The sequence below is a fragment of the Lonchura striata genome, chromosome 3 (assembly GCF_046129695.1).
Source record: "Lonchura striata isolate bLonStr1 chromosome 3, bLonStr1.mat, whole genome shotgun sequence".
Classification (NCBI taxonomy): domain Eukaryota; kingdom Metazoa; phylum Chordata; class Aves; order Passeriformes; family Estrildidae; genus Lonchura; species Lonchura striata.
Genome location: NC_134605.1, coordinates 62,296,466 through 62,320,387, shown reverse-complemented (window position 1 = coordinate 62,320,387; position 23,922 = coordinate 62,296,466). Strand labels below are relative to the sequence as shown.

At 38.8% G+C, this 23,922-nt stretch overlaps 1 protein-coding gene across 5 annotated transcripts in view; it reads left to right on the top strand.

Annotated features, from left to right (window-relative positions):
- NCOA7 (nuclear receptor coactivator 7) overlaps nt 1-23,922 on the top strand; it is an 83,843-nt gene that overhangs the window by 9,897 nt on the left and 50,024 nt on the right. For all 5 annotated transcript variants that reach the window (XM_021547146.3, XM_021547145.3, XM_031504380.2 and 2 more), the window contains exon 2: nt 14,974-15,105. In XM_021547146.3, the coding sequence (XP_021402821.2) occupies nt 15,056-15,105 (50 nt within the window). In that variant the 5' untranslated portion in view covers nt 14,974-15,055. The remainder of the gene's footprint in view (nt 1-14,973; nt 15,106-23,922) is intronic.

Genomic DNA, 23,922 nt, shown 5'->3' with positions numbered 1-23,922 from the left:
GAACTGTGCTTTCAGTTGCATGCGTCAAATTCCTGGTTTTGTGTGGTCCAGCTGTAATTAAGCATTTGGCCTTCTCTTTGCTATGCTCTATGTAGAGCCTACCAAGATACCGTTTCTTCCATGATGCTGCTTTTCTTATGGTTACTCTGTATGTTTTTCAGGGAATTCTTTCAACATCCTTCTTGAAATGTGGGTTGTATGAGTACCCATGTTTAAGTAATGGTAATATGAAACTGGTTTACAGGAACAGAAAACATGCAAGCTTAGCAGGAAAATTATACTTGTTTATACAGACAAGATATGTGTTTATATTTTGGTTACAATGTCAAAATAGTACTGTTTATGTTTAATTTTGTGTTCGATTTAGGATTTAAAAGCTTTTTGTTAGTATTATTTCTAGAAAGGAAATTTTCTTACTGTACTCCCACCCATTAGTGACTGTTTTTGGGATCTTCTCATAAGTCTCTGAAGACTACTGAGGGCCATTTCCTCAGAATCTAAGACACTGCAGGCAATGATTGCTTCTAGTGCACCAGATAGAGGAAATCACAGCTTTGTTTTAGAGAAGTTCACAGTGAGAGCTGTTGCTTCCTTGAACTCAGCCTTATCTTAAGAAAAGGTAATATATTCCCTGACTCATTTTTTTCAAATAGATGTAACCTTTTCTAGCAGCACTCTTTCTGCTGTTACTCCAGTCTATTTTTTTTCTGCTTTCTGCCCCACATGCCATCTGTCTTATTTTGTAGTTTGTTTACTTTTTAAGTATTCTAAGGTAATGCAGTGGATAAAAAAGAAGTATGAATATTCACAAAGAATCACTGCCATCTTGATTCAGAGGGGAAGAGGTGTGGATGGCTTTCTGCCAGATCAGGTGATGCTGTGATTGCAGAAAATCCTTGGGTCTGCCTAGGTTGTTACTTTGGAAGAGATGCTGTGTGGAACACCTTGATGTTGTCAGTGGCTTGGCACTGCTTCTGTGCTGTGTCAGTAGGCTTCTGCTGTAGTTAACTGTCTCATGGTTAAGTAGTCCCCCAGTCTGGTGGCAAGGGCTTTATTTTACTCTCAACTTAAGAAGTATCATTTTTAGAATGCATTTTAAGCAGCTGTACGGATGCCAAAGACCAGGTACTTGTGATAAAGCTGGTTTTAATCTGTATGCAGATTTTTGGTAGCTGCAACAAACTCAGCAAAACTTCATAGTCCAGAGAGTGTCTTGAATTCTTCCTTCATACTTTCTCATAAAGGTTCAGATAATTCAGGGAAGTATTGAAGTGTATAATAATTTTACGCATGAAGGTTTTTTGCATGATATTTAGAATTTATATTAAAAATAAATGATTTTCTTATATAAGCAGTGTTTTACATTTTGTACTCCCTTTTCCATCCTGGTTGCTGATCAAGCCTTTTGTAGTGAAGCTGCTGAAGACTCCTAAAGGTAGGAGCTATGGCAATCCATGACATAAAATCTGATCTGTACCTTCTGTCCCAGCTCCAAAAACTTCTGAAATGCAGGTATTGTGTGGTAGCTATGTGGTGTATGCAGTGATATCTTGGTAACAATAGGTGAAGAACCAAGGAGATGAAAATTTTACTTTGTTATGGAACAGTGTGCTGAAATGTGGCCAGGTATGTGGTGACAGATTGACTTTGCCTGCTGCGAGCCAGTCACTTGTGCAAATCTGGCCCAAATGATTAACAGCTGATGAAAGTCCTTTTGCCACCCAAATATGTGGGGTCAAGTCACAAACAGCCTGGGTCATGGTCAGGCCAGTTAGGAAACAAATTGAGAACCACAAAAGAATCACAAGGGTGGCTTTCTGCCAGTGCCATGAGTTGTTCTTCAGACCTTGTGGTTAGGTTTCATTTGATTTAGAGGTAATTTGGTTTTTGGTTTTGTTCTGTGGTACTGGGGTTTTTTTAGTGTATGGTGCTGAGCAGTACTGGTTAGGTGTGCCTTTTAGTTAGAGTGAATAGAGGGTAGTATCACATCAGTGTGCAGAGGCTAGGCAAGAATTTCCTGTGACATCTGCATTTGTGTCCTGCTGCAGTCATACTTACAGATAGAAAGGAAAATTTCCTTTGTTGGGGTTGTGCTGATGTGATTGCTCACATACACCACATCAAATGTCCATTTGTTATCTTCTATCAGGGATTCTAAATTCCTTAAAAATTGTCTCTGCTGCTAACTGATCCCTCAGTGGACAAATTTTTAAGTGGGTTGTTTGTTTTGAAAATTGGATTCTGTTTGTAGTGCATAATTTCTGTTAGTACAAGTAACACACTGGTTGTCATGAAAAGAGATTAAGAAGATGAAGGTTAGTTTTCTTTTCTCCTGCACTGTTGACATTGTGCACCTGACCCTATTGTGCGAGAAGGAAGTTTCAGTGTTTTGTCAACTAGTTGTGTCCTTCTAAGGCCTGTTCTGGTGGTTCCTAGGCTGAGCCTAGCATATAATAGGCAGGTTTTAGGGGTGGGGGACTTGAGACTGATCTTGAAACCAAAATGGTACAGCAATACCAAGAAATAATGAATCTTCTGCAGGGAGATTGGGAAGAGCAAAGAACGTGAACGAATGAACCAGACCTTTCACACTGGCATGTGTTGGAGGATTCTCCCGGCCTCTGTGGGTGCTGAGCTGTGGGATAACACTGCATCCAGGAGAGCAGTTCCTAGCCTTTCTGCTCAACTATGAACACAATTCAAGTTAAGTTTGAGAAGAGCAAGGCAAGTGCATTCATTTCTTTGTTTTCCTCCAGGGAAGGAGATGTAGACTCAGACCTGGCAGAGCAGGGCAATATGCTCCTTGCAGAATGGCACCTTGCTCCATTAGGAATGAGCTGTGATTGAAGGATTGTGTGAGTAGTGTGTGTAAATGCAAGCAGAAAGCCAAGGTGGTTTGCAAAAGGGAAGATGATGCCACTTGTAGTACCAAACCTGATTTTTAAGGTGCTTCTGAGGAGACATGTATTTCTTTTTGTCTGGTAACTGTTCAGTCTTCATTCTGTAGTGGACCAGTGTAGAGTTTGGGATGTAAAGGCTTCAAGTTACAAAATGCATTTCTTGGGACAAAACTGTCATCCTTTAGTAAAAGCCTCTTCTCTGGTTGTGTTTGGTTTGGTTTTTGTTTGGTTTTTTTTTTGACTGTTCGGTTTTCTGTTTGCTTTCTTTGTTGGGTTTTTGTTTGTTTGGGTTTGGTGGGGGTTTCTGTTTGTTTGCTGTTGTTTGGGTTTTTTTTTTTTACTCTAGAAGCTTTGTAAAGAATCAGACTTTCATGGATGTCACTGGAATCAGGACTTCACTGAGTAGTTTTCAAATCTTAACTGCTTTGGTGTCAGCATTATATTACAATTAAAATAAAAAATTCTACATTACTTTGTTTTACATCTATTGTTTAAGTTTTGATTTCTTCTTCATACCATGTACTGTTTTTTGTGAATTCTGTGATGAAAGACATGAGAGAGAGAATGATTTTCTCCCTGAAAGGCTCTAGGATGACAGTATCCCATGATAAAAATTGGAATGCACTTCCACTGGCCTTGAAACATATCTCTCTTCTTGCCTCTTTTCACTTATTTTTTTCCCCTTCTTTTTACGTCCCCGAATAGATATCTCAGAAAAGTAATTTTGACCTGCGGAAGCTAGACCTGTTGATGAGGTCAGCACAACCATGTGTTTGGGATTGGTTATATGAGTTTTAATCCTAGGTCCTGTCATAATTATTGGCAAGAACATGAGTAGGTTTATGATTGAACTTGATGACCTTAAAGGTCTTTTTCAACGTAAATGGTTCTATGAATGTAGCTCTGAGGTAATATCTTTTCACAGGTAATGTGTCAGTTCTTTTTAACTACAAATTACTAATGCACCCTGGTGGGTAGGTGCAAACTGCTTTTTGTATTATTTTTAAAGCATAAGCCTCTACCCAGTTTTAATAGATTCTCAAAGACAAATTTTAACACCAAAAATGGAAGGACTATGGCCCCTCAAAAATAGGTGCTTTAGCATGGAAAAAAGCAAGGCCAAATCCAAAACTTACTAATGCATTAACAAATTTGACTGACTTCAACTTGAGAAGGGGTGAGCAATTACATTGATGTAGCTGTAAACAAGTTTTGTTTGAAACATTAGCAGCTCTGTCAGGTATAACCTGTGGTGAACTGAAATTTGGCAGCTTTCATCTTTGGGCCCCATGTTTGCTTAGGTGTCACAAATATAATCTGTGAGTAGTCCCTCTGATTGCACTTGGTATGGGAGTAGAGAGCTCAGAGTCTCTGTTATGGCACCTGGTTGATGTGGCTGAGATGGATGGCTTTCCTGGAAATGTAGCACTGGAGGAATTGAAGCTATTTGTCATCCTTCTGGCTTATGGCGTTTGGTTACTCCCCCCATGCACCCCAAGCAAAGGAAATATCTAGCTTCAGAATGCTGAGTTTGTTGCTACTAAGAAGTTTGAATTTTAGTTTCAAAATTAGTCTGTTTTGTTCAACAGGAGAACCTCAGTTCTATAATAATGTTTAAAAAACTTGAATAATCTGAAAGTAAAATATATGCTGCTACTGCTTTGCCAGAAAACTTTTACTGTTTTGTCTTTTATGCAACAGGACTCAGGCTTAATTCAGGTGTATTTTTAACTTTTTTGTTGTTTAGTTAAGCCCTGGACCATTTCACTGGTTGAATGCATGCAGGATTGAGCAAGTAAAAGCCCACTTAGATATACTGAAGGAAGGATGGCATATGACAGTTTTGAATGAATCATAACACTGTTCTGTCTTTTCTGCGTACTAGACATAGCTAACTACATTTTACCTGAATAATTTTAAAGAGTTAGCTGTACACACATTGTTAGAACACAGAAAAATACAAAGAACTTTGCTGTTTCTGCTTCCGAAGAAAGAAGCAGCTCTTCAATAAGAGTTGCTCCCTAATTAGTAGGTAAATGTGATGTGCTCTGGTGTATAGTGAGGGGAATTCCATATGAGATGGGAGTTTTTGTACTGCATATAGTGCAGGGTGACTCGGTACAGCTACTGTGTGTAGTGTTTACAAGAATCTGGAGGTGGAGGAAGGAAAAAAGGTAAGATAATAGAAGTTTTCAGTATGTTTCGGAAGGACAAGACAACTAAATAATCTTGTGTTACACAATGCCTAAGGGGATTTTGCAAGGAAGAAGGAAATAATTAGAAACATTGCTGCTTTTAAAAACAGGATTCAGTCTATGCAGTGTAAGGAGAGTTTGATTTGTTGTTGATTATTGTAATTTCGATGCATCTTACACTGCCAGCATTGGAGCACCTATGAAGCTGCATATGTGTAATACAAGGTCACGCTCAACAGACTGCAATAAATTTTGCAGGTTAAGCAATTGAAAAGTAAATAGTGAAGGTTTCCAGTGTTAATTTTCATTACAAATGTACAGGATTTTGTGTTACAATTAAACTGTTCAATGTTACTTAATATACAGTGTAAGCATGTGGCGCAGTTCAGGTTGCTATGGAAACATGGCGTTTTGGTTCTGTTAACAGTGTTTCAGATAGGAAAAGATTTGCATGGCGTCACTGCTAGACTCCTTTCTGCCCCCACTCCTCAGCTTCTTTGCTTCTCAGCTGGGAGGTAGATGATAGAGAAGAAGCGATGACCTGGAATTTGTGTGAATCAGGGTCAATTATAAAAAGAGCTGTTGAGCTGAAACTTAAAAATAATAATTTTACATTCAAGTAGCTCTTGTTTCTAGTTGCTTTTTTGAAGTAATGAAGTGTTTTAATACTTACCTTTCACAATGTAGTGTCTCTGCATTGATTTGAGGTTCTTTTTCTAAACACCTGAAAATGATGGGGTACTTTTTAAAGAGACATTTCCAGTAATTTTCACGGCATGATTATGTATACTGCTCGAAATGTGCTTGACATAAAAAAGTGACCATTTCTAATGTTTTTTGTTAGATTGATGGATTTGTTTATCGTGGGTTTCTTGTTGCCTGGTCTTGTCCTTAACATTAAGAACATGTTAATTAAGTATCATTGAGTACAATAGGAATATTTACTATAAACCTTTGGGACCTAAACTAATTAATAATTGTAAACAGAAGAGGATTAATGGTACCTGTGATTGGCACAATAGATATTTGTGCCAAGCATCAAGCTTTGTGACTTAAGGATCTCCAAACACCAGTCTCTTTCTGCTCTACCTCAACTTTATTTACATTTCATATAAATGCCTTTCTTGTGTTGGTGAGGAAAGAGCTGAGAAGAGAGCAAGTTTGCTGTAAAGCTGAAATCAAGTGTGTTTGTCTTCTGTAGTCTGTCATCCTATAAATGCTGGCACTCATCTTTCCATGTGTGCTTGCTAATGCCCACAGAACAGAGTCACTGCTCATCACACTGATGGTTTTCTGCCCCAGCTTTCTGCTGCAGCTCTGTCTGATGTGAGGGTGTGCTTGTAGTTCAGCCGTGTGCAGCAAAGCCTGCTGGAAGGGGATGTGAGCTGATATGATGGGATATAAACTGAAATGCAGATACAGAGCCACTTCTGCTGAGTCTGCTGCGAGTCACTGGTGTGGTAATTTTGGGTGGAGGAGTGTTACCAAGCAGCTGAAGTGGGCTAAAGGGAGAAAGACAAAGGGCAATAATACTTGAAACTGGCAGCTGCTTGCTCCATGGACAGATTCTAACATCCTGAGACAAGGGAAAGCCCAAATTCTTTGGCTTGGCATTTTGACTAGCAGGGTCGCCTTAATCACCAAAGGATATTTGCTGTTCATCTATCTGCTGTGATGCTGCTGTTTTGCCAGTGCAGATCCCATTCTGTGGTCTGTATAAGCTAATTTCATAGAAGCAACTCTGGAGTGTGGCCAGGCCTGCGATATGTGACACTGTGGATTCAGTGGCCTTTAGCAGCATTCTGAGTGTGGGAAGAGGGGAATCTAAGGAGGACTTGATCATGGCCCCCTTATAAACCTGGTAGAGAACCTGTAATTAATTTGGTCTGAGTGTGATGTGGTTGCTGGTGATCTATCTTTCTTGACCTTATCAAAACAGATGTACAAGGCTTTCTTTGAAATACTAAACAGTTCATGAAATCAGTTGTTATGAGCAAGGAACATGATAGTGTCAACTAACAAAAGAGAAGGTACTGCTAAAGGGATTGTCTAATTGCTAATTGTTGTGTTGAATGTTCACCATTTTTTTGAATTTTAGAAAACTGCAAATACTTGGTGTTTTAGTTCAATGCTGGAGAGCACATACATTAAGTCTTTTGTGTATATGCCTTTTGTGTACATTCTCCAGGCAGAGATAAGGGAACAGTGATAGCCATCTTACCCTCTCTGGGTATGACAAACTTCATCCTTCTATGGTTCATATAACCACAGAATTGTTAAGGTTGGAAATGACCTCTAAGATCATCAAATCCAATCTTTGACTGAATCCATATTGTAAAGTGCTATGTGTGATCACTTTTTGAACACTTCCAGGGATGGTGACTCCACCACTTCCTTAGGGAGTACAATCCAATCCTTAACCACTATTCTAGAGAAGAAATATTTCCTAATATGTACCATGACCCTCCCCTGGCACAGTTTAAGTCCTTTCCTTGTGTCCCAATACAGTTGCCTGGAAGAAGAGACTGATTCCCCACCTCCTTCTTTCCAGTAGTTGTAGGGGGCAACACTGTATATACCTGTACAATGTGAGTGTGAAAAACCGTGGGGTCAGAGGGCTTTGACTTGATGTTTAATTGAATTGGGGTATGTTGAAAGAGAAGATACAGTAAGATGAAGGTACTAATTATTTTAAAGCATCTACAGCAATGTTCCTGTTGACCTAAAAATGAAAATCTTCCCAGGTGGCCTGATTTTCAACAGCACTGCACTTTAACATTTGGAATAGCATAGCACTCTGCCTGTTAATAGTTTATACTGTATTTTGTAACAAGTTCCTGTCTAGCACCTGAAGCTGAGTTAAACAGTAAAATGCATCGTTCTGTATGGAAAATGCATCTGGTCATGTTCAGCTGCCGATGAGGGAAGATTAAGTGTTGATGTTTTTGTCCCCTGACAACCTGACTGGTGATGTGGAATTCCTGGTAGCGCATTTTCTTCCTCTTACCCTGCGTGAAGCATGGCAGCCTGAGTTAGTGGGTTAAAGCCTCTTCCTGAGTAAAACAGGAATAATTTGTCTGGAGAATTATTTGGAGCTGAATCAAGTTTTGTTATTGTTCTGTTTCTGAATCAGAAATGTTTGTTATTTATTTTATTTGGACTTTGTTCATGTGGACAGACTGTTGGAAATCCAGTAGGGGCACTGAAAGTGATCTAAGCTTAGCATCTTCTTACTTCATTAGTAGGGAATGAAAATGCTTGAACTTTTAGTTTACTACACCACTGTAGGGGGGATAATTACCTCCTAAACATTGTATTCTGTTCCTCAAGAGCGAGGGTGTTTGTTTTCTTTGCCTGTCTTATCGCCAGATCTTATCTTCACTGTCCTTGAGAGCCCACATCATGCAAATAGCCACATTGAATATCTCTGTTTCTCTGTATTTGGGGACACAGAAATTGTGACTGTTCTGTGTTTAATACGAACAAGAAGTCTAGAAATTGCTTCTGCTTACTCACTTGTTTTTCCATCTCTTGTTTTGTATTTTTATTTGTATTTTTATTTTTGTGTATTTTAATACACACCCTTATCACAAGAAACATGGCAGACATAATGCTTCAAAGATGAAAGGTGTAAAGAAGGGCTATTCACCTGAGCAAGGGCTGAGTGAACCTCAGGTGGAGTAGCTCTCCTGGGTTAGTTTAGTGCCCTCCAGTTATGTGTCACGGACTGGAGCTTTTTTATTAGTGTTTTAGAATTAACAGTACACTATACACCATAGCTATAATGTAACTATGTAATTGTATCAAGGTAATTCCATACTTCAGATAGCTTTAGAATGAACATTCTTTTGTCCTTTGTATTAAGTTGGTGTTGTGTTTTACTTCGTTGTGCTAGGTAGTTTTCTGAAAGCTTCCAAACTCACTTTTTCCTAAGTTATTCTACCTAAAGACAAGACTTAAAAAATTGTAGCTTACTCTTCTCTTTGCTGACTGCTCATTTCTGTTATATTTAATCTTGAGATGCTGTAGTGTTTATACAGAAACTTTTATCTTTTCTATTACACCAAGTAACATATACTAGCTGAACCTAAAAGCAGTAGAACTCAGCCTGCTTAGTCCAGTCAGTGATGCTTTAATTAAATGTTGCAAAGTTTAGCATTTCTCATGAAGTGCAAGTGTGCATTCAGTCTCCTGGTTTTAAAAATGGGAGGTCTATGGAAATGAATGCAAGAGTTATTATTAGTGTTTTGGCTTGTGAAGCTTAATAATAGGCATTTATATGACCAGTAGCAACTTAAAACGTCTTCTGTTGCCTTATGTTTAAAGATGGTGTGTGGTTTTATTTATTTGTATCTGCACAGTGCTCTGGTAACTGCTTTGGGCTCATCAGAGGCTCAGCTAGCAACCCCCAAGGGTTCAATTTCAGCTCTAATACACTGAAACTCTTTCCCTTCTATCTGTGATTTGTTCTACAATTTATTACTCTTCCAACTTGAGATATATATTTTTATATTGCTCTTGAAGTATTACAAACATACCTTTTCTGGTTTGTTGTCTTAGTATTGGCTTATTGATGTAACCCTTGTCATCTCTCCTGCTGCATCTTTTAGGGGTCAGAATTGTCACATGTACCCAGAAGATTTATTATTCATAAGACAGTCTATTGCGGAGTTGCAGACCTAAACCAAATCATTAGTAATGCTTTGTGTCTGAATATGACCAGTTTTGAATGTTGGTATTCCAACAGGTGATAAGAAGTGTGCAGTGCTGTGAACAGATGTGTGTGGTGTTAGTAATCTCGGGGGCAGAGGTATAATAGAGAAGCAAAAATAAAAAATTACTGTTGTGTGGGTCACTGTACCAGAGAGCAAATGAGAGCTATGTGGTGTGTCTGGGCAGCATTCTGTTCCCTCAGCACAGTGGGGTCTCCCTGTTGCATCCATGCTATGGCCACATTTACTCGGCTGTCTCACTGGGAGTCTTGTACCTTCATCTGCTCTGCCTTCCAAACTAGAACATTTGCGTGTAGACCTTCCCTCCTTGTTATTCACAGTGTGATTGTCACCAGTGTCTCTTGCATTATGAGGGTCCTACTAAATTATGGAATACACTACCCTTGACTTGGTTTTCCTGAAGTCAGTTAATTGCTTCTTTTACATACTTGCTCCTTGCTGAAGGAGCTGAGTGAGCCTGGATCCTCAGAGGAGTTAGAGTTAGGCTTTTTACTTTCTTTTGTGGACCTGAACTATGATTCTTACATGTATGTCCACAGAGCCAGATAAAATTGAGACTGTGCTATTGGTTTCCAGAGTTAGTCGGTTTAAATTTCACAGAAAATAATAATTATGTCCTTGTCAAAGTAATCTTCTCCCATGTTCTCATTGTTAAGGCTGGATTAAAGCTTTTGGGAGGATATTTGCACATGTTGCTCTTCCGCTGTCATTTGAGCATGTGGAGGTCATTCTTAGAGTTCATTTCTCCATTTGCAAAGTAGGAAATTACATAATTTTCCTACCTCATGAGCAGTTGAGACATATTGACTCTACAGGATCATGAAAAATATGTCCAGAGAATTGCATGATCTTGAATGTTTCTTTTTCTTTGTATGTTTTTCCAGGACTTGCAGTGGGCACAGATGGCCAGAGAAAAGCTATCATCAAGTCTACTGAATGTTCTAAAAATAATCAGATGCTTCATTGGCTTCTGCATGTCTGTGCTGTTGGATGTACTGTTGTTCACGTGCAGAGTTTTGGAAAGTAATTCTCACAACTAAAGGATTGTTTGTTGATGCTTTAGAGTCTGCAGACAGGATTTCTGGGTGCTTACTCATGAGTACAGCAAGCAGGACTGTGAAACTACTGAAGCAGTTAATGAAAATGTGAACTACTTAAACTGCAAGTAGCAAGGTACATTATTCTTCATGCAAGAGAAGGGAAGGAAAAGGGAGAAGAAATCATTTTGAAAAATTGGTAAATTTATCAGTCTTTAAAGGGTGCTCTATTCACAAACTAAGTTATTTTTAATCTTGTTTTCTTTTTTTACCCTGCACTTAGAGCATTTTCTTCTGCTACTTGAATATACCAGTGCAGGAGGCTGCTGTCCTCCTGTGCCAGGTTGCAGGGAGGACAGCAGAACCTGGAAACTGGTTCTGGAGGTCTTTAAAGTGTGGTGACAGTAGAAGTGGCATGTATATCCATCCATGGTCAGGAGTTCAGTCTGTTCCTGTGATTATAACATTTTTTTTAAAGTTGGGGGTTTTTGGCCTTTTTAGAGCATTCCCATCCTAATTACAAATTTTCAGTAACACCCTCAGAACTCCCTGGCAGCAACACTAGATAAACAAAGCAAGTATCCCAGAAATGAGTAAATTTAGCAGTAGGCTAATTAAGGAAGACCGGTGTATGTTTATGTATTTTGTTCTTTTTTTTATGTAATTATCAGGTGCTGGCGCTGGCTAAATTTGGAGAGTGGCAAATTTTTAACAGGCTCCTAACTGAAATGCATTGTTTGGTTTGCCTTGAAAATGATTACTTAAAGAATTAGCACTGCTGTAGACATGTAATAGAAGCTTTTCACAGTCTATTTCTGTTTCAGTGTGTAGAAAAGGTTAAACTAAGCCTGAAATTTATATAAAAATCAGCTTTGTCATCCTTTGAGTTTGGACTGAACTCATGATATATGAGTAAGTTGTCTGTTTCTCAGCATATAAATATTCCCCCAAATACATACAGTATTCATCTGTACCAGAAAGGGGCTGCCAGGAAACCAAGATTAATTTTAATTATATAGCATTAATAACATTTTGAGCAGGTAATAAAGAATACCTTGATTTTTTTTTTTTCTTGTGAAATATCAAAGGACAAATAGGGGAGAAGTGTGGAGTAGATCTGCCTTTTTTGATGTAACTTTAAATTGTCAGTGACATCATGTAAAGTAAATGTGACTTTTGTGTTGTTACTGCTTAAAATTAAAAGGAACTCTCTGAAATACTAAATACTATATGTAGCAATTACTGCAGGCTGTGCTGTGTTCCTCCTAGCTGTCGGGTTTTCTCTTTTTTTCTCCCTTTAGGCAACTAGTTCCAAATTCCCAAAAATACAAGTAAACTCGGAAATTAGGAAGTCAGCATTCATAATCATTTTGCTATTTCTAGTATTATGTTTTCAAAGTATAATTTTCAGACTTTAATATGACTTTCTAGAACAATACTGTTGTTTCTTCTGAGAAGGTAAACTAAGTAAGTTTTAGGTCCATAGAGTGGGATCTGACATTAAATTATGCGGTTATAAAAATTTACTTTAATTGGTGACTGGATATTGTATTGATGTGTATTTTTATTAGTGAAAGAAAAAAAATTGCCTGAATACCTTTGCTGTGTCTGGTCTGTGGATAACATTCCAGTTTTCTGAGTGCCCATCTGTTATGAATACAATTATTTAATTTTTTGAATTCTTGATTTATTCTTCCTCACCATGTGAAAAGACTTGGAGTTGGATTTATTTGATGTAAGAAGAACAGGCTCCATACCCATGTTGGCATTGCTGGCTTTGTTTAGCACTGATGAAAGCAAACAGCAAACCTCACACTGGGGGAGCTGAGCAGTGCCTTGCTGGCTTGGTGCTGGCACCTCCTGCAGCATTTGTGGTTAGATCCAGGCTTAACCTCCTGTCTCCTTTTTTGTGGCACTTTTTGCTGAAGCAGGGGGTGGCTGCTCTGGCACTGGGCCTGACAGGGCTTTGGGCAGGCAGGGGTTTCTCCTCCTGGCTCCCTGGGTAGTAGTGCTCTCTTCATCTGCTAGCCTGGAGCGGGGCAGTTACTTCCCTGGCTGGGGATGTCAGACCATGGGAGAGAAGGAGAATGAATGGAAAAAGCATACCACTGACCCTGGCATGGGATTAAGCAGTGAGGAGAGGTCTCTCTTGCCTCTGTTCATCCCAACTGATCTTGTTTCAGTGAGGTGAAGGACTCTTCCCTCTTCCCATTCTCATGGGTCCTGCTGTCTTTGTGGTCATGGGTTTAACACTATATTAGTGCTTTGGGGTTATTTGATAGTTCTTGGTGTCAGTGTGAGACTCAGCTCTGGCCTGTCAGTGCCCTCATGCCACATCACGGTGTAGTGAAGGCAGAGCAGGTGAAGGGGGAAAAGTGGTTCCCCTTTCTTTGAACTCTTTTTGTAATTCGCTGTAGAGATTGTAGTTGTACACTCAGAAAGACTTACTGTAACTCTAAAGGCAGTGCTATTGAAGCCACCAGTTCTGAACCTCTGAAGATCTAAGAACCTTCCTCAACAGGGAAGATAAAGATGCATCAGAATTCTCAGGAAGTATGTGGCGTTTTCATACAGACTGAACATCTGAGCAGGCCAGTTTGTTCTAATGCTGCTGTTATGCTTCTGTCATGTAGGTTTCAGTATCCAGTTGTGTCCTACATCATGTGTTACCTTGCAGAGGTAAAATAGTGTTCTCTTCATAAAGCTAAAGATGTCAGATATTTGCCATTTAAAGAGTACCCATTCATGTAAGACTACCTAATGTGTAAAAATGAAAGCAATTTCATTCTTTGTGATGCACTGGATGAATTCAAAACTTACGAGTTAGGAAAAGTGCATTTTGAAACAATAGGCTTCATATGCTGTGGACTAATCATCCATCAATAAGGAGAGAAAATTGTGGCAAGTATTTCTAGTAGACTCTAGCATGATTTGTTCTTGGGCTTTTCAAGTAGATTAGTCTGTCTTTGCTGCATCATCTCTTTTGTTGACATCTGGCAGTTTGTAGCTTGTGATCTTTTAATGCAGGGGAAAATAATGGAAGCTGATTAGGTCCCAGAAGATTTTTTTTCTTGTTTTGCTATGAATCATAATTTATGTGTCTTCCATTTCTTTGTTATACAGCCCATTAGACTAAAATGTTTAGTAGTAACTTCTGGTTTGAGTTTATTAAAATACTGACAAAAAACTCTAAACTTAACTTACTTCTTGCATGTGCACAAGCCATCATGGTAAGTTAAATGTATGTTGAGAGGAAAATGATAAAACATCTTGGCAGGGATCTTGGACAGCAGTTTATGTGGCATGTTGTTAATTACAGTAATTATAAAGCAGTTTGGACATTCTCAGCTTCTGTTTTCCAAGTGCCTTGGTACAGCATTCTGCCAAGAGGTGATGATTTTCATGTCAAAAACCACTGTTACTGGTCTCCCTTTTTTTTTTTTTTTTTTTTTATCCTTTTCAGATAACCTAGATAACCTTCCCTAGTCCTACCTATTTCAAGGTGATTACACTTCATTGGGTGAGCCAGAGGTCCATCTTGTTTCTCTCTGTATGGTTGTTTGAGCTTGTATATTGGTCACAAAGTCAAACTTTGTACAGAATGTAGATCACTCTTTTTTCTTTCACAATGTTTTTAAAACTTTCAGATCTCTCACAATCTTACAGTATTTTTAGTAATTTAAAATTTAAATTCAGAGTAAGCATTGTGTGTCTTAGGGGTTATTCTGTTTATACTATGTATTTTGAAAGCTTCTCTTGATCTGCCTATGTGTTTCTTATATGTTTACTATCTGTTGATAAGAAACACGTAAGACCTGGAAGATGTTTTGGTATAAACTTGAAAGTAGTTGAATCTTTCCAGAGTTTTAAAACTTGATGCTGCCCTTTGGGTTACCTGCTTTGCAAAATGTCTCTTCCACTGCTGAGAAACTCGTCAGAGTGCATTAATTGATTTCTCTCATTGTATATTAAACGGACACTTCACGACAAACACTGGTTTTACTTTGCTTTGCAACTGGGTCAGTTGTATTTCCACAACCTGTTGGGTTTTGTAGGTGTTGGTGGCATGTTGATTTATGAGCTTCCTGTTTTTAACTGTTATATGCAGGAGACTCTGCCTGGTTATGAGGTGCTGACGGGAGAAGGAGCATTGTGCTTGGCTGCTCACCTTGCCCATTTGACTGTAAATAATGGAGGCCAAGGAGGAGAAGAAGGAACGGCGACAAGGCTATTTTGCTCGGTAAGCTTAAAGGGCTTTTTTCAATGTTGATTACAATACAGAACTCCTTATTCTGCCTTTTTGACAAGACTTTGTGGTTTTTCAAGTATGTATAAAAATGAAACCTATGCTGCAGTGTGTATCCAGAAAGTGCTTTCCTTGTGGTATACTTGATGTTTAAGTGGTTATTTTTTCTTTTGAATAGTAGAGGATACTTGAATTAGAATTCTAATTTGTAATATTAAGCTATTCTTGAGTATTCAGTTGCAAATTGCACTGCATTTGAGCTTCCAGCATCAAGTTCCTGGACAGTGTTGATGAAAATAAGCATATCTGAAACATATGTGTATCTAAACCAGAAGTTTATTTGTTTTCAAATAAAGCAAGATTTTTTCAAATAAAATACTTTAAAAAAATAAAATATTAAATAAAATTATTTTTTTTCAAATGAAACAAGCACAGATTTAGTAGTACTAACTCATAGGGTTGGAATAAGAAGAAAGAATAAGCTGGCTAAACCAAATCATCTTTGTAAATAAAGGCAATGTTTTTTCAGTCATTTTTATAATTTGAAATTCATGATTGGTGATTTTTAAGAAATAAATGACGTTGCTTTCCTAATAATGTGTCTTTGTTAATTTAACAAGTTTCTAATCATCTCTGAGCTCTCATGTACAAGAAGAATCAAAGCTCACTTACTCTTGGGAGGGGATAGGAAATAGGTTTAATAAACATCTTTGCCTCAAGGATGTTTTCTGTTCTGTTGAAGAGGAAAATTGTATCCCATCTCCACTCAGTACTAAATTACTGTAGCTTTAGTGCATTACAGGCTAGATCAAGGGACATGCCTGTCACAACATTTAGAAGTAGTGTGGGGAAGAGTTGCTGCTGCTTTATTGCTCTTTGGGTTCTATGTAATGGTGGCTAAAAACTGGAGGAAGTTTTGGTCATGTGTGTCTGGTGACTTGCTTTCTATTTGGAGAAATGCAGTTATGTTGATGTTGGCAGAATGTTGCAATTTGAGATTCTGAGAAGGGGAAATGGATAGTGGCACCTAAAACAGAGAAGGCATTATGAAGGATAAAGCAGAAGTAGCTAAAGGGATTGTACTAAGGAACAAGAAATTTTGTGTTAAAGAAGACTCAGGCTTTGAGACGGATGTCTGAGTAAGATGCTTTAGTGTTGAGAATGTTCTGTGTTCTTTCTAAGTGCTGTCTGCTCAAGAGGTTTTCAGGAAAGTCCTTGACAATTTTATTTAATCTGCTTTCCTCTGTCATCTTGTGAGTGTTCTGTTTTAAAAATTCACAGGGGCAGTATGTCTTGTATGGGCATAGGACATGAGCAAGGTTCAAAAAGATGGGAAATCGATTCAGGGTATTAGCACTTAGCTACTGTGTAACTCTGGGGAGGTTACTTGTCTCTTTCCCTCCCAGCTTGCATCTTTTTTCTTTATATAGGTTGCAGGCCTTGGCTCTTCTTGTACATCAGAGCTCAGAGATGATTAGAGACTTGCTAAATTAACAAAGATGAGTTATTAGGAAAACAACGTCACTTATTTCTTAAAAATCACCAGTCATAAATTCCAAATGATAAAAATGATTGAAAAAAACATTGCTTTTATTTACAAAGATGATACGGTTTAGCCAGCTTACTCTGTCTTAGCTAGGTAGGGGTGGTGCTCAGTGTCGGAGTGGTTGTGCTTGCAATTCTTGGAAGGGAAGCTTGAGAATCCCAAAATATATGCTGACAAACCGGCTCCTGAATTGCAAGATCAAGATGAACATGAAGTTGTCTGCATCTCTGTCCCCCAAATTTAGCATTATTTACACATTTAAAATATTTGAAATTGCTCTGTCGAAGACACCCACTCAGCCATCATATTTTTCCTGTACAGATACAGTGCCTCAGTTTTCCCAGGTCTTCCCTCCTCCCTGTGGCAAGTGAAGCTGAAATAAAACTTTCCCCATCCATTTTTGCTTCTTACCAAATGCAGTTTTACCCACTCTGTTTTTTGGTAAAGGGCTTCTTTTTTGCCTTGGTTGTCAGGAAACAAAAAAAGTTATTTTTTTCAAACTAAACAGAGATGTCTTCAGAACTTTTAAAAGAGTGATTTAGATTCCTTGTGTAGATAAAATGTTACGGCTCGTAGGAGTTTAACAGGCAAGAAGTGAAAGTATAAGAGTAACGTGAGCATAAATTTCTCTTATGCAATAGGTCCTTATTTAACTGTTACTCCTACTTAGACTATTCTGTGTAGTTAAGTTTTCTTGCCTCATTTTCCCAATCATGTTTTTAGGCTTTTCTTTTGCCTTCTGTGTCACTGTCTCCCAAATGGACCAATATCTGTGCTGATATTCAGCAAGTCCAAAAATAGATGGCACATAGACACATGTAATGGGTGTACAGAGGCACACCTGTGTATATTGACTCTACTGTGACATTTGGTGCTTTTTAATGTGATTATGTGCCCATGAGCCCAGATAAAACCTATTTCCCTCTGCCTGTGCATTTTCCCTCTCACAGAATGTAGAGCCTTGTTTTCCCTTGGCCATTGTGTAGGCTTGAGTTCAGGGGTATAATGAGTGGCCATTAAATTTTTAACTTAATTTAGAAAGAAACTACCAGAATGAGTGTTGTGTATCACATGGAAAGAATTGCCTTAGATATAAATTGGTAGTCTGGAAGGCTAAATGTACAGCTTGAAAGTGGAATTGGTTTGCATGTGCTGTTGTGTGCTGCTGGATATATTTTGCATATGCTGTTCTGTGATACTGGATATCTTTGGACAATCAGTTAAAGAATATGAGAAATCATAAGGGAAGAGTTTGAATACTTTTTTGAAAGAATGAGAACTCTTTCAGGTTCAAATTTTCTGAGCCTCAGCATTCATCACAGCAAGTTACTACTGAGCATTTTCCATGCTTTGTACAATCCTATGTTAATTAGCTCTCTGCTGCTGTCTTAGAGAAAAGAAATAAGTGCGCTTTATATGAAAAAATGCTGCTTTTCAACAAGTTGTCCAAAATACTTACATTAATTTTATTAATTGTTATGTCTTCAACTTTTGGTGACTTAATCTGATCAATCTGTGTGGAGATGAACTGTAAAAAACATACTTATGTTGAATGATTTCTTAATAGTTTCCAGGGGAATTATGAATTTTAGTTTTCAGTTTCTTTTTGGTCACCGCTGAGAGCCAGATTTCTGAAGCCAAAAATGAGGCACTTGTATTAGGGAAAATATTCTCACTGGGATTTGGATGTCTTTGTGTTTATTGAGTTTACATTGGTCTTGCTACCACCATTCTGTTGAGAAAACCACATAAATGTCTAGGACATACTCCAAAGGCCATCTCAGTAGGTAGAGACTCTCTTTAGCTCCAGGTTTTTAATACTTTTTCAGAACCTGAAGCTAGTTGTATAACTTAATGCTCACCTCCTGTTTCCTTATGATGCCAATATCTAAGAGAAATAAAGGAATTCACAGCATGTTTTAAGTTGATTTAGGTTCTTGGCTTAGATACCTAAATTTACATCCATAGATTAAGGTTTATACATTAAACCTAAGATTTAAAGAAGGTAAATGTTTACTGCGGTTTTGTTTACTTGTTACCAGCTCCAATTTACAAGGTTTTTTCCTTTCTAATTATTTTCAATACCTAAATAAAACCATACAAATAATGGTGTACAGCTTTTCAGTCCCATAGCTGTTTATGACATAGCTTTCCTTTTAAGTATTCACAACAATTTCAACAGTAAGAATCATTGATACATAACTACTGAGCTGTAAACAGCTAGATTCTGGGAAGCTTAGCTGGGGAAGGCATTATATGCAATTGTCATGTTGTTGTGGTTTTTCCCTGATCCCTTGGCAGCTGTTGGAGACAGGATGTTGGCTTGCACAGACCTTTGGTCTGACATGCTGAGGTCATTCCCTTAGTCAGTCTTTTGCATATTGCAAGCTGTCAGATTTGTAAGCATCTCATTTGGACTTTCCTTGTCTTCTGTTTTATTCCCATATTCAGTAATTGTGCACTTCATATGTTTTATTCCTGTGGTTATTAAGACATAGATGGTGAAATAAAAACACAGTAAGCACGGAGGGACTGTGTGGAAAAAAGGTGGCTAGGACAGAGGAAAACATATATAAGATATATATGCACAAAGTTACTTCCTTGAGGGCATCTCATGTATTTGAGACCTTTTCATAAGTTTTTCTGTTAGGTGCAGTTCTTCTTGGCCAGATTCATTATATCTGTAACAGACTTGAAGTGTTGGGTGCTCCTCAGCTCACTATTCCTCCAGCAGTTGTTTCCTTCCAATTGTTCTAATTCTGCTGAGCTAATGTGTTGATGTTTATTCAGGTTTCCTGTAGCACCCATACTTTATTTTTTGTTTTTCAGAGGAAAAGTTTTCCACACATTGTTTTTAAAACAAACCATCATGGAGGTTTATCTTGGGTGTGAAGAAAAGTCAAGCCAAGATCTTGGAGATGCTTAAATATTTTTTTAATGGCTCAAGGAAATAATACATCATTTCAGTTCATCTGTACAATGAAAATATCTTGACTCTGCTTCCAGATATATAAACATTACCTCATTATTGAGTTACTTAAACTGAGTAACGGTATTGCATTTTATTCATATTGTTTCAGGCAATAGCACATATGCCTGAGGCATTCAATTTTGTAAGAAAAGGGTGAATATATCATTACTTCAGCTTTATGGGGTGCAATGGTTATTATTAGCTCTGCTATTTAGGGCTTGTGTGTGTCTTGTAATTCTGTGGTGCAGGATAGAATTCAGCAAAAGGGCATGAATCAATATTTTCTGTTTAGTCTTTAAATCACAGAATTATTCCCAATGTGAGTGCTTCCTCTGGGAAACATAAACAAGATAGTGGTTTCTGCAGTCTTGTTTCTTTCCATTGCTTTCATCCTCAAGAGCAGTGGAGTAATTTAGGATTGAAGAAGAATTTTGTTACTGGTAACAGAATTAGTGAAAGTATTTAATGGGGCCCTGGACAGGAAGCATGGTTAACCTCCTCACCCATTCACTTCCCCCTGCATGTGAAGTGAGACTTGGGTAACAGTGTGGCCTCTGTATGAAGAGGCTTTTTTGGGACAGAGAAGAAAGGTGGAGTTTTGTGATGTTCTCGAATTCTTTGAGAGGAGACTAGGCAGAGAAAAGAGTTTAGTTAATTTTCGAATGTACTGTGTCACACCAGTAATTTCACAATTTTTCACCTTACAAGACTCTTGTAAGGTTGGATTGTTAGACAGAAGCATGCAATGACCTTAAATTTGCTTTTCCCAAAGGGACCTTTGGGTGTGTCTTATCAGCCTTTAAAAAGACACTTATTTAGCCTTCTTTATAGAACATAAATTGTTACACGATGGGCCTTTGTGCAGTTTGGATAAGAGTGGCTATTAACATCATTGCAACGTAATTTGTCTTCTACTTCCCTTCCCTGCAGCCTACAGCTGGGAATACCAGGCACTGAGGGGAGTGCTGTACATTCCTGGTGGGCCATGCCATTTTGTTCTTGGAGGGATTTAAAGACATATCTTAAATTATGAAAGTTGTAGGCTTCTCAGAGTGACTTTCTGGATAGGTGAGGTACAGATTTCTTCCTGTATCTGATATAATTACATTTTTAAATGGCACTGTTTCTGTAGTGTCTGCAGATATAGTCTTGTCTTTTCAGCCTCCCAGGTGTTGTCTTCTGTCCTTAGGCACTTATGTATCTATTGCATAAAATTCTGCTTAACCCCAGTGAACTGTTTTAAAATTAAGTCTCGCTTAAACACTAGTGAAAACGTAGCCTAATACTTGGCAGAAGTGTGGTTGCATGGTCGATTTTAAAGTGATGCTGTGTAAGATGCTACAGAAGGGAGGTGGTCACACTCAGCTTCTGGTTTTGCCGTGTCTCTTATGGATGACAGAGCTGTCATCACTGAGCTGCTCCAGCACGAAGGTGCCTTCCAGAAGCAGCCTAAAGAGATGCCTAATGGTACTGACTTTTAGGTGGTGCTGTTGATCATGCTCTGAGAAATAGCAACTGTTTTACGTCCTTTTGGCAGCAGTCCTGGTCAGCTCTCCTGTGCTTTGTACCACGGGTAGTAGGGAGTGGGCTGTACAGTATTTTGAGAAGAACAGTTGGCATTGTGAGCTATGTTAGAGTTTGCTGGATTGAAGAAGACACAGGTTGATAAGAAGTTAGGCATGCACCCTCAGGGAACATGTTTTCTGGCTCACAAATAAAATTGCCTGCCTTTGTATCTGCCATCATTTGAGGCTTTTGCCTGTATGGTTTTGCCATGTGCCATGCTACATTGTATAGTCTATTTCTGCTAAGGGTGCTGCATGTTTAAGGGGAAAGGTATGAATGATACCTGCAGGAACATGCTTTTGGAAAGGGGCAGTTTTCCCCCTCTGTCTGAGAGACTGGAAAGTACTATATACCTAACTAAGGGAATTCTACTGCTAAGAGAGGAAATACTGTGGGTCCTCTGTGGATACACTGGATACCTGTCTGCTTACACTGTATCTGAACTACTAGATGCACATTCTGTAGTTTTTGCTGCATACCTCTAGGCGCTGGGCTCCCCACCCTTGCCTCCCCAAGGAAAATGAAGCTTTTTGATTGTGCTCTGGGGCTTTGAGCAGGGTAAGAGGCTGCGTGCATGTTCCTGGTGGCCTTAGGCTCCCCATAGTAAACTCTCATGCCCTCAGTGTTAATCCAGCTTCCAGACTGTGTTTGGAAGGGATTTCTTCCACCCCACCCTGTGCCTGCCAATCTGATTATGTGGAGGTGAGTTTTAAGTGTAGGTTTTTGGTGTTTTTTTTCTGTCCTACTGTGTAGTCTGAGAAAGGAGTGTTTCCTAGGATCATCTGAAATTTGAAGATGTGTGTTACCTATGCTTTAAGATTCTCATGTTATTCCACTGACATCTGTGGGATTCCTCCTATTGATTTATGTGAGAGAAAATCCCAAGAAGAGCAGCAGGAGTGGTTAGGAATTTGGGGAGGAGGGAAATAATTGTCCTTATGCTGGAAAACCTTTGTAATGTAAATGAGCCATAAATCAGCTCTCTAGGTGCCTTAATACACTGAGTATTTTTCTGTGAGACAGCAGTTTTTGGAACAGAGAACTTGTCTTGTATAACACTTAATATAGTGCTAATAACTTCAGGCTTTTGCTGCTATTTTTCGGGACTGGCTATTTTTATTTCAGTAGGTGTAAGCTTAACAGCTAGCTAATCACTGGTAAGCTTAGTTTAAATTATATTATGGTTTTGGCATAGCAGTGCATTTCTGTAATGGATTTTTACTTTCAGTAATGCTTCTATAAATGGTTTGAAGGTGTCAATCACATGGTTCAATCAGACAATCTTTAAAAGTCAAATCTCCTCAAGCAGAAGATTTATCTGTATGTTCATTATCTGTTAGTGAACTAAATGTTAAGAAGATGATGCTGCTCTTTCCACCTGGACCACAGCAGGTGCTGTATATTGCAGTTCTTCTTGTGTGAAGCCAAGAAGGATTTTTTGTTGTTACTGCCAAAACTCTTTTCTTTCTGCTTATTTTTTCTATTTTTTCTTTTTTTTCTTTTTTCTTTTTTTTTTTTTTTTTGGCAATCCAAAACTACAGCATATGACTCTGGTCCCATGGACAGATGCATTTGAGCAATTTCATGCATGTGAAGAACCATACTGTTAGGTGTTACAGAACAGTGAAAGCTGCTTGTAGGAGCTGAGCTGTCCAGGCACGAGTGGTGGGAGCAGGTCCAAAGCAATGTGGCTGCAGGGAGAAGTGCCAGAGCACAAGAGGGGAGGGGAGGCCAGCAGCTCCCTACCCACCTGCCATAGCAGGGGTAGGACCCAGCATGCCAGGAAGCTTTTCTTCCCAGCCCAGAAAGGAATGGACTGGTGGGCAGAATGGCAGGCAGCAGGACAGGATGTCACAGAGCACCTCCCTTATCTGGCTTGGACTGGCTGGATTTGATAGGAGGTCGTTGTCCTTGAAAATACCAGGAGGCTGAAGATAGCTCCTGGCCTGCTCTGGGTGTGCAGGGAGGAGGCGGCAGCACTCAGCCTCCTCCAGGATGAGCCTCCGGGTGTGCTGCAGCCTGGGTGCTGCTGCAAGGAGCAGAAGGGCAGCCTCACAGCATTAAATTGAGGAGCACTGTAACTCCCTGGGTTCTTCACCTTCTTATTCTAGTTCAGCTACTGCCTCAAGTGCAGTGAGACCTCATGAAGTTACAGAGTCCAGAGAACATGGACATAGAGCAGAGCCTCTTGTGTCTTCCTATCTTCTATCACGTTGACAGAGGGCAAGGTTTAATTTTTGCTTTTTCATTTTCCCTCAAGTAATTGCTTCTTCCCCTTACAGCCATATATACATTTTGACTGCAGGTTAAAAGTTTCAGCTGAAGTGAAAATGAAAAAATGCAAACTATTCTTCAGGCAAAAATAAATCCATAAATAATATAATATTTGATATAAAACCCACAGAGGGGTTTTAAGAAGTAGCAATTAATACACATTTTATCTCTTATGAGTGTAGTTGAGGACCAACTACACTAATGTAATGGTATGGCTGGTGAAAAATACCAGACCATGTCAAATTCTCATTTTAAGGTATATGCTTCTCATGAGTTGCATTTGTTACATGCCTGCCATGTGACTGTCCCAGGCAGACAAACTCTCCCTATCTTGTCATCTTTATACCTGTGGTTAATGGTCTTTTCACTGCAGTATTAAAAAAGTGGTTTCATATTATTTTGTATAGAAGATGATGCAGACACCTGTTCTGGGTGTAGATTGATCATGATACTT